General features: G+C 35.4%; 2 protein-coding genes across 2 annotated transcripts in view; one reads left to right on the top strand and one right to left on the bottom strand.

The window, feature by feature from the left end:
• The window catches only part of PIK3CA (phosphatidylinositol-4,5-bisphosphate 3-kinase catalytic subunit alpha), a 109,982-nt gene extending 104,289 nt beyond the window's left edge, over positions 1-5,693 (top strand). Inside the window, exons 18-21 of the mRNA XM_027111431.1 lie at positions 463-633; positions 1,242-1,359; positions 1,717-1,868; positions 2,680-5,693. Coding sequence (XP_026967232.1) covers positions 463-633; positions 1,242-1,359; positions 1,717-1,868; positions 2,680-2,950 — 712 coding nt within the window. The 3' untranslated portion in view covers positions 2,951-5,693. The remainder of the gene's footprint in view (positions 1-462; positions 634-1,241; positions 1,360-1,716; positions 1,869-2,679) is intronic.
• Positions 5,694-8,481: 2,788 nt separating this feature from the next.
• On the bottom strand, positions 8,482-16,856 carry KCNMB3 (potassium calcium-activated channel subfamily M regulatory beta subunit 3; the record flags this gene model as incomplete). The annotated part of the gene is given in 5 exon segments (XM_027123017.1): positions 8,482-8,740; positions 13,134-13,264; positions 13,267-13,332; positions 15,108-15,157; positions 16,615-16,856. Coding segments are annotated over 5 exon segments (558 nt in total), but the record flags the coding sequence as incomplete, so codon positions are not given.
• Between the last annotated feature and the right edge of the window lie 1,679 nt (positions 16,857-18,535).

The following is an 18,535-nucleotide window of genomic DNA, read 5'->3' as shown; positions in this document are numbered from 1 at the left end:
ACCAAAAACTTGAGAACTGCTACCCTAAGGTATTGTTTAGATGTCAGTTAAACATCTTTAAATTCACCCATTATTTTTAAAGTCATAAATGTTTATAAACTTTGAATAGCCACAATAATTTTCTTCATGCTTTTCTCATATACAATTAAATGCTTTCACAGTTGGAGGTTATAATAAATGATGGCAGATAATTTGATTTTTCTAGGAATATTTGTCATGTTGTAATAAAAGAAAAGTAAAACTAGGTTAAAGGAGTAAAGGTCATGCATGAAAAATTTGCAAATAGAATATTCCTGTATTAGCCTTGCTATTTTAGGGAGCGCCCTTCGAGTTGCTAGATGGAATGATGCTCGATTCATCAATCTCCTAATAAAACCAATTAGATCTTCACATTAAAAAAAAGATAAAATATTTGCTGTTTTAAAATCCCATCATTTAACTGCAGTCTTGTTCCTTTTTCAGAATGTTACCTTATGGTTGTCTGTCCATTGGTGACTGTGTGGGACTTATTGAGGTGGTGAGAAATTCTCACACTATTATGCAAATTCAGTGTAAAGGAGGCCTGAAAGGTGCCCTGCAGTTCAACAGCCACACACTACATCAGTGGCTCAAAGACAAGAACAAGGGAGAAATGTGAGTTTATTATTCTTTTCTTTCTATGCTAGTAGAAGTTTGTATCTGATAGACAAGATTTTTAATGGTTGTGTATATTTCTTTGAGTTAGACCAGAAAAGAAAAAAAAAAAACTGTATTTACATTGGAAAAAGATATGTTCAACCTTTGAAATATTTGAGGTTATTGAGTTTAAATGATCAGAATTGCTTATAATTTGGTGAAATCCTGTACATTCACCTTAAGAATCTAAAATGTGTTTTTCTTAGTGCTTATTCTTTTTTTAAAAGCTAAGGTTAAATTAATTAAAATCAAAAATTTTACTCCTAATTCATTGTTAAAATGATTAGAAAAAATTTATTTTAATGACATAAGTATTTTTTCACTATAATAAGAATTATGCTTTGGTCAGAGAATATCTAGAAATTTTCTTAGAAACCTTTGAACACTTGAGAATCCCAGAGTTCCTCAGATCTTCAAACATAATTACTTCCTCCCCCTAATGTCAGTGATTGTTTTCATTGTTTTAATACAGACTTTACTAAAAACTTTGACCATCTTTTCCCAGTTTGGACTGGATCATTCTGTATTTCCATACTAACTCAAAGGTGTTTATTTCTTCTTTGTAGATATGATGCAGCCATCGATCTATTTACACGTTCATGTGCTGGATATTGTGTTGCTACCTTCATTTTGGGAATTGGAGATCGTCACAATAGTAACATCATGGTTAAAGATGATGGACAAGTAATAGCTTCCTCTTTTAAATGTGTCAACATTCTTTTTTTTTAATATATTTTTTTTTACTTATTTATTTGGCTGCACTGGGTCTTAGTTGTGGCATGCGGGATCTTCGTTGCGGCATGTGGGATCTTTTAGTTGTGGCATGCAGGATCTTTAGTTGCAGCATGAGGGATCTTTTAGTTGTGGCATGTGGGATCTAGTTCCTTGACCAGGGATCGAACCCAAGTCCCCTGCATTAGGAGCACGGAGTCTTAGCCACTGGACCACCAGGGAAGTCCCTCGACATTCTTAAATTTACTAATTCAGGACATTGTATTTCTGCATTTGTCAAACTATAACATAATTTCTTATTTTTGAAAGCTGTTTCATATAGATTTTGGACACTTTTTGGATCACAAGAAGAAAAAATTTGGTTATAAACGGGAGCGTGTGCCATTTGTTTTGACACAAGATTTCTTAATAGTGATTAGTAAAGGAGCCCAAGAATGCACAAAGACAAGAGAATTTGAGAGGTAAGTTCAAGACATCAAAAGCACAAAATAAAGAATTCTTGCTGCTCTACCAAAACAATCGATATTTTTCAAGCAATTTAAAAATAAATGTTTTATTAACATTGTAGCATAAACTGGATATTTTATTGTGTTTATTTTTATTTATTTATTGTGTAATGCTGTGAAGGAAATGGAAAGAAAAACCAGTTTAATTTATTGATTTAGTTAAGGCCTAAAAAGAAAGTGATCCTTAAACTTCATAGTACATTAAAAGTTTTTGTTCACTGCCGTTTAAAAATTGGATTCCACCTTCTCTTTATTAACAAATCATGTATAGTGCTTCAAACAACACTTTTTAGTCATACAATCTGAGGAATTCAGTCAACCATCAATACCATGTTTATTCATAATTTTTCTTGACCACCATATGGGGTATCATTAGTCTATCTTAAACCTTAAAGTACTTTTAAAAACCTTTTATAAAATTCTCTTTTATCTATAACTCAGTCCTGGCCCTAACCTAATCCCTAGAGGCTTTAGTATGGACCAGTTCATACATTTAATAAATCCTTATTAAATTGCTAATGTGCCAGGCATTCTTTTAGGGGCTGATGATAGAGCAGTAAACAAAGTGCTTATGGACTCACAGAGTTCACATTCTGGTGTCAGGTAAAGGGAACAGAAAGTGTTGGTAAGAGGAGTAGGGAGAAGAATGCTGTATTTTATAGTTTTGTCCAAGAAGGCCTCTCTAACTTTGTGACATTTGAGCAGAGACCCGAAGGTATTAACACGTTTTACTCCATACTAACCAAACTGTTCTTATTACTTGTAGGTTTCAGGAGATGTGTTACAAGGCTTATCTAGCTATTCGGCAGCATGCCAATCTCTTCATAAATCTTTTCTCAATGATGCTTGGCTCTGGAATGCCAGAACTACAGTCTTTTGATGATATTGCATACATTCGAAAGACCCTAGCTTTAGATAAAACTGAGCAGGAGGCTTTGGAATATTTCATGAAACAAATGAATGATGCACATCATGGTGGCTGGACAACAAAAATGGATTGGATCTTCCACACAATTAAGCAGCATGCTTTGAACTGAAATGATTAAGAAACTGAAAGCTCAGTATCTGGATTCTATACTGCACTGTTAATAACTGTCAACAGGCAAAGACTGATTGCATAGGAATTGCACAATCCATGAACAGCATTAGAATTTACAACAGGAACAGAAATAAAATACTATATAATTTAAATAATGTAAACGCAAACAGGGTTCGTATAGCACTAAAATAGTTCATTTCAAAATTAAGCTTTAGAATAATGCGCAATTTCATGTTATGCCTTAAGTCCAAAAAAGGTAAACTTTAAAGATTGTTTGTATCTTTTTTTAAAAAACAAAACAAAACAAAAAAAAACCCAAAATATATAGAAATGATGGAGAAGGAAAAAGAATGATGTTCTTTTTTTGTCTTGCAAATGTTTTATGTTTTGAAATGTGGACACAACAAAATCTATTATTGCATTAGGTCCAAGTAAACTGGAGTTTGATGTTAAATTACACTAAGATTGGAAAATAATGAAAATTTTTATTTTTCCATTGCTGTTCAATTTATAGTTTGAAGTGGGTTTTTGACTCCTTGTTTGATGAAGAAAAATGCTTGGGGTGTAAGGGACTCTTGAGATTTCATCAGAGACTTTTCCTTTTTAATAAATCAAACCTTTTGATGATTTGGGGTCTTATCTGCAAAGTTTGGGAAGCAGTCACAAATGAGACCTGTTATAAGGTGGTGTTTTGGGGTTTTTTTTCTGGACAGTATTTACAAGAATCTGATTCTTATTTCCCAGGGAAATTCTGGGCTCCCACAAAGTAAATAATCATCATAGAGAAAGAACGAGCAGGAATAATTCTTGCTCCAGAATTGTACAGTATTCACCTTAGATTTTTTTTTCTCCTTTTGCAATGAATTGAATACATTTTTCATGCATGTTTTCCAGAAAATAGAAGTGAGTATTAATGTTATTAAAAAGATTATTTTTTTTATTAAAGGCTATTTATATTATAGAAACTATCATTAATATATATTCTTTATTTACATGATCTGTCCCATAGTCATGCATTGTTTTGCACCCCAAATTTTTTATTGTTTGTAGCAGCATGGTCAGCGTTTCTCTTGATCTGTGGGTGAGGCTCAGGCACTATCCCATTTATACCAATGACTGGTGTATAACTACTTAAGGAAAACAGATGAAAGTTCCTCCTCTTTCCTTTTATTTTCTTCTGTTTTCACTTGAATCCCCCATCTTCCATCCTCTTTTATAGTTGAGAATGCCTCAACCATATGAAATTAGTTACCAAAATTAACACAATTTAGACTATCTTCCTGATTGCTTACCCCTCTACCAAGGTATGTTCATGAATAATACTTTATAATAGGGGGAATAGAAACCATGAACTTTTTACCTTTTTAGCCTATTTATTCAGTATCTCCATAATAAAATTAGGGCCTTAAACCATTTTAAGATCATGTCCCATTTCCGAGTTGTCAGGACTCACTCTCCAACTTTATTAAATTGCATTTGAGCACAGGATACATTCTTAAACATTTTGAAAAACATTAACCCAAGATGTAGGGGCTAAGGCTAGTTATCACTCTACAATCTGATATTTTACTATTTCAAATGAATGATTAATGCCCTAGGACATAGCTTTAGCAAATGTCCAGGTGCCACACCAGAAAAAGTGCAATAATTTACTGACAGTTTTCTAGACTAGGCATATTATTGGAGTACAACTTAATGAAGACTGCACATTTTATACAGCATCACTTAAAAAATATTCATTTATGAAATCAGTTACCTATAGTAGAAGTCTTGAATAGTGAACGGGACTCTAATACAAATACTCTTAATATTTGACTATTTTAGAACCCTTAAAGGGCATAATTACTGGAGATTTAGGTACCTCACTAAAGCATGTACATAATATTGCCAGCAAGAAAAATAAATTTGGGAACTTATTTAGGGAACTTACTTCCCTAAACTGTCTTAGAATAGTTAAGAAGAATTTAAACTTTGTTTTAGCAGGAGACCAGATAGATTCTTTTGCAGATACAGATTTCATAACATTAAAATTTCATGATTAACAATTAGTGTCTTTTAGATTTATTCAGTTAATACATACTAACATCCCAGTATTTTCTATATCAGGGATTAATTACAGGAAAACTCAGTGAAATGGTACAAATCTGAAGCTTTGATGGTGGAATCTGAAGTTTTTAACAGAGAACTGTGTTTTACTGAGTGCCAAAAAAGCTTTGAGCTTCCTTGCACAAAGTTTATACAATTTTTGCATTTTTCACATCAGTCCAGATAGTTCCCCTTCCCCTAGGACCTCTCCACCATTAAAACACAAGCCACATAACTTTTATCATTTACGTTTATTTTTAAGTTATTACAGCCAAATTAATTCCGTTTGAAGAAATGTAGACAAATTCTATAAAGAATATACATTAAATGAACTAGCTAAATGCAAAGTACATTTCAAACAAATCCAAGCAGAGTTTATGTAAACAACCTTAAAAATAAGGGAAAATGGATAGGTAGTACTCAGAAGGCAAGGAACCAGAAATTGAATTAAATGCTACATGGGGTGACTAGGATATGTTTCAAGTCAGTGATAATATAGCTACTTCCAGGTACTTGAGTATCAGAGATCAATTCCAGTTGGTCAGTTTCTATGACTGACCATCCTTGTCATTGAATGTGGTATAACTGAGTATTGGCTCAACAATTTCATTTGGTCACTTGAGCAATATTTCCTTCAATGACTATTTTGGAGAAAAGAAGAAAATCAGGTTTAAAGAAAATAAAACTAATTTAAACACATTCTAGCAAGAAATAATCAACTATTTGAAAATCATGCTTTAACTTTTTATCATTCTCAGCTATATAAAATCATTTATTTTGAAGATTTTTAGAATGCTGTTAATTTAAAATCTGTTACTCATGTTGTAGAATTTGGTTTTTTAAAAAGATGTTTCTAATTGGGTTTTTTAAAGAAGAATGGAATTTGGTCACTATTTTACGATAGAACCTAAGCTTTTTGTGGTTCTTAGTGTCCTCTGTAAAACTTAGTGTCAAAGTAATCAACTTTGAGGTTTTTCCCTTCTAATCTGCTTTATATTACAAGCCCTTTAGGAAATGGGAACCTGGTGAATATACAATGAATTGTAAAATATTTTAATGTGTAACTTTTTCAACTGTGAAACTATGACTATTGGTTTTTTGAAGAAAACAGCTGCTGATAAAGTATTTTGTGTAAAGTGTAGTTCTTATTAATCAGGAAAATAATCAATTACTTGATTAGAATGTATATACCCTCTTGGATTTTATTTTAAATGGATTGGTGATTTTCAAATAGGTAAAACACAGTCCATCTGTATTTTTTTCCATCAAAAATCTAGTGATTTGGCATTTATTAAAAAAATTATGAGCAGCCTATTTTAAAGGCACCATGGAAATTTCACAGTACATAAACTTGGGTTTCTTAATGATTTGTAAATCCATTTAATTCATATCATGACCAGTAGCTCATGCTTGCCAACTTTTGAAGAAATTTAATTTCCAGCATTATTTTAAAATCAGCAAGTTAACTTTTTCTGAATGTTATAAGTTCCTTTTGTTTCTGTATCTGCACAAACTGCAGACCTGGGCTGGACCCACACATTCAAAATCCACCTTAAAAATTGATTTTGATGTCCAAGACATCACTAAAATACTTCAGTTTAAAGACCATATGTGGTGTTATGGATTGTGGTGCTTCTACCATTCAAAAACAACTTTCATACTTCAGATGTTTTTGAGAAGAGGGGAATGTGGAGGGAGGAGTTGCTTGAATGAATTACATCCTTCATATCCATCCTGCTCAGATCGGGCACTAAGAGATGGCTGCAAGTTGTGAGAGTATATTGTGCGTACATGAGGGAATTAACTCTTCATCAAGGATGGGATTGTGAAGGCTGAACTATATAATTTAGCACTGATAGAATCCTCAGACAATATCAATAATTCTTGGTGACAGAGAATAATACAGCTGGGCTGTTTTTTAAAATATAAAGACAAACCATTTTTATTTTTTAATTATTACATTAAAAATTGTAAATGTATCTTATGTGCCATGGCCTGGGAAGCCTTTTTTCTTTTCTCTTCAAAGTTATTTTCACTTTCTGAAAAGAATATAGTGTTTAGCTTACGATAACTATGGTCCTGATAAAATTGGATGGGTAACTCTACCTCAGAAGGTTAATAAGGAAAAAAAATAGATGAGTCAATAATTCAGTACTTCCGGCTCTGATACGACAGAAATTTGCAGGGCACTGTATTTTAGATTTATAAAGTCAGAGTTGGCATGCCTTGTTTTTAATGGCATTGGAGACATTAAGAAAAAATTTGTGTTAAAATTTAATCTTTGCTCCAACCATTAGGAAAAGGCAGTAGTGCCAGGAGGTTCATGGTACTGGCTTCTTGAATTCGGCATTTGAAATTAGTTTTGTTTTCTTTATTATTAGTGAAATTGGTGTGTGTATATTTGCAGACATTTCTATTTGTATACACAGTGCTTGCTAGCCCTAGTCAAGAGGCATCCTTTATAAAAGGTGTAAACATCAAGGTTCTAAAATTCAGAAGAGTTTAAAATTGATTAGGAGTGTCCCAAGTTGGGATGTTAGTTTTTAAACAAGCTTATTTCCTTCAAGTACTCCACTTGAGTAAGGTTTTGCACTTTTATCAATGCAGCGCCATTCCTTTTGCTTGGTTTTAGATATGTTCATATTTCAGCCATGCTAGGTAGCATAAAGTGATAGTTACGAGCCATAAGAAAATCTTAACGACTTAATTTTTACACAACTACATTTAAGAGTTTTAGCAGGGAAGAAAAAAGTAAAATCAGTCCACTGTACATATTAGTGTAGTTTGGTAGCTGATTTTCACTACCAACAGTAGACTCCAGTCCTCATGTTGGTAAGTATGGGGAGGGTAATGCATTTTGTAAGCATTAAATTAAGTTTATGAATCTATCTAAAACATTATTTAATCTCTCACTACAATAATTTTGTGGTTATGCTAAGAGCCATGTATACTTTTAGGTGATTCTTTCTTTTGTTAATCCTAGGATAGCAAGGAGGCAGAAAACCTTCACTGTTTTATTATTTTCTCAGAATATCTTTAATAAGGCTAAACTCCTTAATTCTAGTATAAATTTCCAAATGTGGTCACTATCCACTGATTTCATAAGAAAAATCCTCTTATCAGATTTATGTTCCTAAGAGTACTGGACAGCTTGGCCTTCATCTGATTTGTAGAAATGTTTTTGGCTATGGAACCAAAGTTTCTAATGCAGTTAATGGTTTCAATGTGACTCAGTCCTCAGACTTTATTGGATTGAATAAAATCTAAAGGAATGTATGCTTTTAGAACGTAACATCTTGGGAATGTGGCACTACCAAAATTAGAGTACTGATACATCAACTGTTGACTTTGGAAGCTTCAAAAAGGAGTTCCCATCACCCTCTTTAGTCTGATTTATTGTAGCAAATCTATTTCACTATATTTTGTCATTCAATAAGTTGGAGTCCTGTGGTATACTGCATTAGTTAGGAGGAAAATGTTTTTAAATGTTCTTTTAATGATGGCCCAAAAAGTATTTGACACAGCAAGTGCATGTGTTATTGTACTGAGAATATAGAATAATACAGTGTCACTAAATTTAAGACCTCTCCCCAGTCTTGCTGTTCCTGGCAAGAAGTTTGGCCTGTGACTGCACTTACTGTTTATGCTCATCAGAAACTGTCAATGTCTGCTTTACTTTAACTTTGCAGTCTGTAACGTCACGCTGTTTATTAAAAAAAAATATTACTTTGACTTGTGTCCAAACAATCCTTAGTGTACTATATGTTAAACAAAAAACTGTGATAATTATATTTTGCCATTTCTTTTTAATACTTAACAGCACACCAGTGTTGCTAATAATCAAAATTTAGCTGAATTTGAGTTCTTGTCAATAATGACTAAGTATAGTTGACTAAAAACCTGAAACTATTATGCCTTAAAAGCCAATTTTTCTGTCCCAGTAAAGTGATGAATATTAGAGAAATACCTGTTTAAATATTAACTTCCTTTAAGCATGAAGAATTATGTGCTTGTATTTTAAGCAGAAATATATGTGTACACATACATGTATGAATGTGTTTGTATGTGTGGACAGACTTTTTCCCAAGTCAGTTGATGACTAGAACCTAAAAGTGAAGTTCAGCTAGAAGCAAACTGGTTTTGCATTCAGCTATCATAAACCTTGCAAAAGGTAAGTCTGGGCTTTTCTTGGACCAGTAATTCACATGGGCATTGATATTCAGTACTTCTAAGCAATTCACAGCAAATAATTGCTAAAATTTTGTTTATTTTCCAAATGGTTAGAGTGACTTTGAGTTAACATTGTTGTAAACTGACTTTGTTCTTCAAGCATAATGTCTCTCTTTCCTGAGATGGACCAAGTAGCCACTAAATAAATGGAAAATTGTAGTATTTGAAACACTTTAGGTTTCACACTTTCATGCACTTCAGGTTTCAGACTGTTTTGAATTTGTTAGAAGAAAAATCCAAAGAACTGCATATTGTTAGATGGGTGTCAAACTTACTAAGAAATGGAATAGATATGTGCCCTTAATTTAAGAAATCTAAAGAATCTGAATTTGCAGAATGATTTAAAGTGTGTATGCATACATATATTTTATTATGGGGAAGTCCTTGGCATACAAAAACTTATTACGACCTTTTAAACATCATGTTCTGGACCTTAAATGCATATGATATTTAGCCAAGAGAAGGTGGGGAGGAATCCTTTCCTGCAGCTCCCTACCCCAGCCCCTATACCCAGCTGTCCAACAAAAGGTACCAAGACTGCTTGAATTTATTTTTAATAAGAATTGTGTATACTTAAGGTTTACAATATGATGATTTGATATACATAGTGAAATGATTGCTACAGTCAAGCCAATTAACGTATCATCTCCTCACATAGTTACCTTTTGTGTGTGTGCGTGATGAGAGCACCTAAACTCTATTCTCTTAGCAAATTTCCAGTATTCAATACAGTATAAACTATAGTCATCATGCTGTACATTAGATCTTGAGATTTATTCATCTTATAACAATGTTTGTACCCTTTAACCAACATCTCCCAATTTCCCCCACCTCCCCACCCCTGGTAACCAGCATTCTGCTCTCTGCTTTCTATGTATTTGACTTTTTTAGATTCTACATATAAGTGAAATGCAGTTTTTTCTTTTCTGTGTCTGAATTATTTTACTTAGCACAATGCCCTCCAGGTTCATCCATGTTGTTGCAAATGGCAGGATCTCCTTTTTTTTAAGGCTGAAAAATATTCCATTGCATGTATTTATACACACACACACACACACACACATATATATATATATACACACACACATATATACATACATATATATATCACAATTTATTCATCTGTTGATGGACACTTAGGTTGTTTCCATATCTTGGCTCTTGTGAATAGAGCTGCAGTGAACATGGGAATGCAGATATTTCTTGGAGATCCTGATTTCATTTCCTTTGGGTATATACCCAGAAGAGGGATAAGGCTGACTGAAAACTGAAACGTAGCAAAAGTTTTGTTATCTACTAACAAACATTTTTGAGCACCTCTGCTACGTACCAGAAACTAAGCTAGGTGTTTTACATACTTTTCCTTGTTTCTTCTCTAAAAATAAGCTCATGAAAGAAGAGATCATCCCCATTTTATAGATAAGAGTGGCTCAAACAGTTCAGCTGAATTGCCCAAGGATACATATCTGAAAAGTTGTAATTATGGCCTACAAATTCAAAAAAATTGTACTCTGAGATACATGTTCTCGCCACTATTCCACACTAGAAAGAGGAGAAAACACCAAAATTGTTCACTGCTGGTGAAGTCAATAGTGCTCTATTATTCATTTTATTTAATAATGTGTGACTTGCACTTATTTGCTAAAAAGAATTAAATTGGCTTAGAGTCAAAGTTTCTGTTTTGATTACATCTACGTATAAAAGTTGTTTCAAAAGTCATTCTTTCTATTGTCCATGATGTACAAGTTTTTTAGTAAAATTGTAAAGATACTTTGAGGAACACTGGTTTCAAAACGAACTGTTTTCAACTCATATTCACCTTAACCTGGAAAGCACTTGTTCGGAGAGTCTTGTGACAGTATTTAATAACCATGGTTGATTCATTAATTAAAGTACGGACAACTGTTGACTATCCATGTGGGACTTTTCTATGATGCGGATTCCCTGAGATGAATGTTAAATTCCATCCAGTACAGCTTCTCCCTACTTCATAACACATTTCTAGCTCTCACTCCCTCCAGAATGTACACAAAGAACAAAATGCGCTTACGGAAAGCATAATTAGAAAAACTTGTCGCTCAAAGAAAAATCACATGGTACACGGCAAGGTTAAGTACAAATAAGGCTAAGCTTAGTGAACTTCCTAGGCAGTGGCTTTCCTCCTTTCTCATGGATGGTGAGGTAAAACAGTAGGTCCACATTTTCTGAAATTATCAGATTATTATCTTCTATAGTGAATGAACTGCTCTTCACTAAGACTTGAGAAATGTTTTAATGTGAACTATGTTGCATAGAACTAGACTGGCTGTTCAGTGCTCAATAGCTTAGAAACCCTCCTCATTTATTTCCACAATGACAAGTTCTAGCTAGAGCTGATATTAGATGAAGCACAATGACTGTGAGCTCATTTTGCCCTGTGGAAACAAAAAATGCTTACCGGCTGATGTGGAGAGATTTGGAGTAAAAAAAAGATGGTGAATTTATATGTATTTATAGAATAAATAAATACCTAATGAGACTTTTTAATGAGATTTTTCTTTCTCACATGAAATGTCATACCTTGCTTCTACGCAGTTAGTTTGCAAGCAGGCATAATTAGGTCCTCAAGTGCAGAAATTGCAGGTATCTGAAGGCCCGGACTTTGGCCACCATCTTAAGATTTCTCTGCTCCTTCCTTTGCTCCTCCCAACACTCCACAGTTTAAATTGATGCTGTGCCAGGTAAGGAACTTTGCACTTACCTCGTCTCTGAGTGCAGTGCTATATTTTTCACATAAGAGGGACAGGTATTGTGTTAATCTCACCATGCCAACTATCAGGGCACCATCTATCAGTCATGAAGGCCAAAATAAACAGTGGAAGATAACCATTTGGTCATATTTTTTATGCGAATGACATCTTCGGATCGGCTGTCTGGAGTGTGGAAGCATGAAAAGGGGGTCCCATTTTGTGATCAAAGAATTCCTTTATGTTCAGAGCACTGTCGAGCAAATCATTTCTATCCCAGTAGCACTTAGGTGTATAGAAGCACTAGGAATATGGAGGAGGAAGAAAGGTGAGGGCACTGTCTCTGAAAACAAGCACTTAAACAAAAGCTTTAATTCTGAAATCGCTTCAGACTGAAGCTATGAGGAGTTTTAATCTCAGAAGGTGATGAAACCTATTACATAGCTCATGGGGAAGGGTTGCCAGGAGGGCAAATAGTGAAATGGCCATTTCTGAGCACTAAACAGGATGTGGGAATAAAGACATTGAGGTTTATCGCCATATCCACCAAGCACTCACGACACTGTGCCAAGGGCCACAAAACTGTTTGAGACCTTAAAGATTACTGCATCCAAAATAGAAAACCAAACTCATCAGATTGAAATTAGTGCTTAAGTAAACACAACAAAGTGTAAAATGTCAACTAATCTAATATAGCTCAACTTTTATAGTTATGTGAAAATGTACCCTTTAAATCATATGAACCTGTTCAGTATCCTTTAAAGGATAATGTTTAAATTTCTTTGATAAGAAAAATTACTTGTTTGATTTAAGGTGGACTGTAAGTACATTTTAACGTTTTCGATATGATGGGAAATGGGACCTCCAAAAATAAGACTGCCAAAAATAAGAATGATGAATAATTCTGTTCATTGGCCCAGTCTTTAAATTCCAGACACCAATATGACCTCTCTTTTCTATATACCCCATTTTCCTCCAAGAATGCTTTTAGCTTCATTTATCCTGATTGGGTCATTGTCACAATGTTCACTGGAAGAAAACAGGTTTATCTGGAGATGGCTGCTGCACCTTGCTAGGGACAGTCTGCCATGGAAAAGTTGCTGTAATTAGAACTGTTTCATTACATGAACTTTACACTACCTTGGAATTTATCTGGACAGCCTCTTCATTATAATGTAGGAGCACTTTCTGACCTGAATGGGTGAGCTTCACAAACACCTGCAGACACGGGTACTTGCCCTGACATTGGCAGTCCACACCACAGGTGAAAGACAGTCCATCCAGTCGTCCAAGATGTGCGTGTGGATGATAGTGCAGTTAGATTCTTCTCTCTTGAGTGCTTCAATTTGGAAAAAAATAAATGATTTTCACCCCTAGAAAATTTAGTCCTATATTTCTAATGTGGTAACCCAAGGCATCTGTTTCAGAGCAATGTAGGATGATTACAGAAGGCATCTAATGATTTGGGAGCATGGAGAAGCTTGCAATGGGACAAACAGCAGCAAAGTGCCAAGTTCCATCTCAATTATGACCCTCCTTGCATGTTTCTCACTATAGATCAATGGTTTTCAAACTTCAGAATCACCTGAGTGGGTTTCGTAGAATGAAGAATTTGTTAAAACGTGGGTTCTATGACTTCACTCCCAGGGATTCGGGTTCAGTTGATCCAAGTTGAGGCCCATGAATCTGTATATTTAATAGTATTTAAGTTGCAGGTATTTGGAGAACCACACTTTGTGCAATATTATCCTAAATACCGTAACCACAAAGATTCACACTCAGAAATCTCTCTCCTGCCTCATCATCTCAAGATGCCCCCACTGGCTTGTCCTGGTGAAAATGTGCCTTTGGAAGAAGTCCAACCACAGGGCTCTTAGACAACATAGCCTCCGAAAGTTGTGGTAACAAGGTACAGTTCCACTCTACTTCCAAAGAGGCAAATGCAAATCATATGAGGAATCTCTCATTAGAAAACTTGCCATGTTTTTACTATTAGTAATTTCCTTAAGGTCAAGAACTATATCCTATTCGTCTTTATGTTCCTCAAAGCATAAAGCACAATGCCTCTCACACAGTAGAAGCTCAATACGTGTTGTACTGAATTAAATTTTAAACATTCCTTGAGAATTTACACATGCACTGCATATACAGAATGTCACAGGTGCAATGAGACGGGGCAGACAAAATTCCTGCCCATGAAGACTTCGCGGTGGTGTTGAAGAGAAAGGACACTTGTGTATAAAATAATTAGAGAACAGGTCCAAGATAAAGTAAACGAGAGTGAGAGGAAAGGCTCGATTGAATGCACAGGTCCACCTCCTCATGTATCCTCACACTCACATCTAGGTGAGTCTTTGTGTTTATTTCCCTGCGCCTTAAACACAAGAAGTTAGATTAGCAAATTCTAAAGCCAGAATGTTTGAAAAGCATTGTTTAGCTAGGTTCAGACTGCACTCTCATTAAGATCTTGGACTGTATGTAATCATTTTTCTTTATTAACATAACAAACTGAGACACACTGCATTTTAATGTGATCTCAAGGCCCAGGGCATAAAAAAAAAATCACTAGATATGGCCTTAGAGGAATAAAATACTGGGCAAGTGAAAATGCAAAAATGGAAAATAAGGTTCCTTCACAGGTTTAGCACTGGCCTGATTTTCACAAAATTAATTTCTCTACTTATTTAGACCAGGCATCTTAAAGTATTTAGAGTTGTCTGCCTTTCTGTGTTAGAACTTAAAACTCTCTAAATCCTAACCAAGTGCCAAACAGAGTTTGATCTGAACCTTCCTTGAAGATTTCAGGAAGCTCCAATATAGAGAGTGGGATATTCTTTCCTATGTACAAGGGCCAGGCCAGAGGCTTTCAGGTAGAACCAGGAATGTATTTAAGGCTGAAACATTCAGCATGTTCTTTCAATAGTATTGTGTGTCTATTTGTCAACAAATAGACAAATTCCATCGTTTGATTGAGAAATGAGGGTATAAGGGAGTGGGGATAGGTATGAGCTACCCAAGCCTCTCAACTGTTATGAAGCAAAACCTTCATCTTTTATGAAGCAAAACTATTCTCTGGTGGCACAAGATCACAAGGCAAGAGAGATGAGAACTCACCACTCTTAAACATTCCCTTAATTACTTCCAGCAAACTATTTCCAGAAATGCTTAGAAAAGTAAGTTTTAAATATGAGTAACAGTTTGGTACTAGCTTACAGAAGGTAACTTCAAACCATCTCCCAAATATATCACATTTAAAAAAAATAATCTGACCTGCACACACATGCACACACTCACACATTTATTGAACTTATGTAGATGTATGTAATGCAGATATAGATATATAGATGGAAAATGGAGTAACAGGAAAAGGAAGGTAGAAAGCTAGAATGAAGGCAAGAGTAAGGTACAAACATGTAGCCTCCAGACCATAAGATCCCCTATAGTTATAAAAGCTGGGCCACAAATTTGGCTCTGAGCTTCCTAGCAGCCAAAGCAATGAAGGAAACACAACCAGATAAAAGATTCCTGGTGTCCACTGAATAAAAGCAAACTGGTTGATCAGGAGCAGAACAGATTCTCCTGCTGCTAATATCAGAGAGACAATTCCCCTGGAATCCTTCCAATGGTGGCACTGTGTGCTATAGTGGAGGATAACCTCCATATTATTGCCCTAACAATGGTAACTCAGGAATGGTGGGAGATGAATCTGATATCAGAATAACAAAAGCAGGCCATACAGTTCCTTGCCTATGACCTTTTTCTTCACTGAACTCCTAGGCCTCCCTCTTCCTCTACCCCCTGGGCCTTCTGTTGCTCTTCGGCTAGCCAAAGGGGAGGTATACCTTGCTTACCCCCTACCCAGTGCCACCCTCCTCCAAAGTACCCCATGTTGTGTGAGCCTGTCCCCAAAATTAAACAGCTCCTCTACAACCCTAATCAACACTCCCATCCTCCTCACTGCAGCAAACTTCAGTTAAGTATCAGGAGGCAAAGAGTCTTATATCAGAATGAATAGGCAGATTCTTTACTGGCTATATGACCTTGGGTATTCTACTTGGCCTTTCTGAGCCTCAGCTTTCTCATTCATAAAATGAAAGTTAAGTAATAAAATAATACTTCCATCATGGACTTGCTATAGGTTTAAATAGGATAAAATATATATTTGACATATATATTTAATAAATGGTAAATTATTACATGTATTTACTAAGGAAACTACTTAAAAGGAAGAAAACTAATATTTATTGAGCAAATGCTATGTGCCAGGTAGCTATTAGCAAACTCAAAAAACTCAGACTCAAAAAACTTTTGTTATGCTCATGCAAAAGCTCATGCTCATCCCCTTCCCTGGGATATCTACATGTTAAAGAAAGACTTTACTACCTACAGAAATATCTAATATGTGGACCATTGTTGAAAGAATTTTGAGATTGGAGGAGGGGAGCGGCAAAGGAGTATCTTCCACTTTCTTACCACCTCTTCCTCCACACCCAGTTGCCTCCCAGCACTGAGAGAGGAACAGGGATTCTGGAGAAACCAAAGCCAGCCTCCCCTCCCCTCCTCTACCACTGTGCTTGCACCTGATTTGAACTGGAAATTCTAGGTCTCCTCTCTCTCTTACCTGAGCATGAAGGGCTTTAGGATGGTTATTCCAAGCAAGAAGAACATTAGGACAGAGAAGCCTATCATTGCAAACCCTAGCAGCATGGCTCAGTCCTCTGCAGCACTGGATGGCAGCTTCCTGTGCACATCTGGCGGTTCTCCGTCATTGTAGTCTATGTTTCTCTTCCTCCTCAAGGTAGAAAAGGCTGTCCTTTGTGGGAAGAGGGAAGGAGATATTTCAGTAAGCTCATAAAGAACTGGGAACAGTGGTGATTATTCTGTGGAATACAGAAATATTGAATCACTATGTTGTACACCTACCTGGAACTAGCATAGGGTTGTAGGTCAATTATACTTCAATTTTAAAAATTAAACAAATAAACTATTTGTTTTTAAAAGCCTAAGTTTAAATTCTAACATTTCTAGAAGAAAACGTAAAACAAATCCTTTATGATCTTGGTGTAGGCAAATATTTCTTAGATACAACACACAAGCACAATCTGAAAGAAAACAAACTGGTAAATTGGACTTCATCAAAATTTTAAATTTCTGCTCTTCAAAAGACACTGTTAAAAGAATGAAAATCAAGCCCAGACTGGAAGAAAATACTGGGAAATCATTTATCTGATAAAGGACTTGAATCCAGAACACATAAAGAACTCTCAAACTCAGTAATGCCACACAATCCAGTTAACGATTTCAACAGCCACTTCAAAGAAGTTATATAAAGAGCAAATAAGCACATAAAAAGATGCTCATTAGTAACTTGTACATTAAAACCACACGGAGATACCATCTCACCCCCACTAGAATGGGTTTAACCAAAAAGACAGACAATACCAAGTGTTAGAGATGATGTGAAGGAACTGGAACTCTCCTACACTACTGATGGGCATATGAAACAGTATAACCACCTTGGAAAACAGTTGGTATTTCCTAAAAAAGTTAAACATATATGGGACCATATGACCCAGGTGTTCCATTCCTACGTATTTATTTACCAAGCAAACTGAAAGCGTATGATCATACAAAGACTTGTACACCGACGTTCATGGTACCCCATTTGTAAGGAGCCCAAAACTGAAAACAACCCAAATTTTTTTTTTTAACATCTTTATTGGGGTATAATTGCTTTACAGTGGTGTGTTAGTTTCTGCTTTATAGCAAAGGGAATCAGTTATACATATACATATGTTCCCATATCTCTTCCCTCTTGCGTCTCCCTCCCTCCCACCCTCCCTGTCCCACCCCTCCAGGCGGTCACAAAGCACCGAGCCCGATATCCCTGTGCCATGCGGCTGCTTCCCACCAGCTATTTACCTTACGTTTGTTAGTGTATATATGTCCATGCGTCTCTCTCGCCCTGTCACAGCTCACCCTTCCCCCTCCCCATGTCCTCAAGTCCGTTCTCCAGTAGGTCTGTGTCTTTATTCCTGTCTTACCCCTAGGTTCTTCATGACTTTTTTTTCCTTAAATTCCATATATATGTGTTAGCATACGGTATTTGTCTTTTTCTTTCTGACTTACTTCACTCTGTATGACAGACTCTAGGTCTATCATTACAAATAGCTCAATTTCGTTTCTCTTTATGGCTGAGTAATATTCCATTGTATATATGTGCCACATCTTCTTTATCCATTCATCCGATGATGGGCATTTAGGTTGTTTCCATCTCCGGGCTATTGTAAATAGAGCTGAAATGAACATTTTGGTATATGACTCTTTTTGAATTTTGAACAACCCAAATTTTTATCAACAAGTATAAACTCTTACATTCACACAATGGAATAATACTCAGCAAGAGAACTGATAAACACAGTACTCATGATGAACCTCAAAATAATTATGCTGAGTGAAAAAAGCCAAACAAAAGAGGACACGCTGTATGATTCCATTCCTACAAAATTCTAGAAAATGCAAACTTATCTTTAGTGACAGAA

The sequence above is a fragment of the Aethalodelphis obliquidens genome, unplaced genomic scaffold (genome assembly GCF_003676395.1).
Source record: "Aethalodelphis obliquidens isolate GAN/ISIS:26980383/991018 unplaced genomic scaffold, ASM367639v1 scaffold1, whole genome shotgun sequence".
NCBI classification, from domain to species: domain Eukaryota; kingdom Metazoa; phylum Chordata; class Mammalia; order Artiodactyla; family Delphinidae; genus Aethalodelphis; species Aethalodelphis obliquidens.
This window is presented reverse-complemented; position numbering and strand designations above follow the sequence as displayed.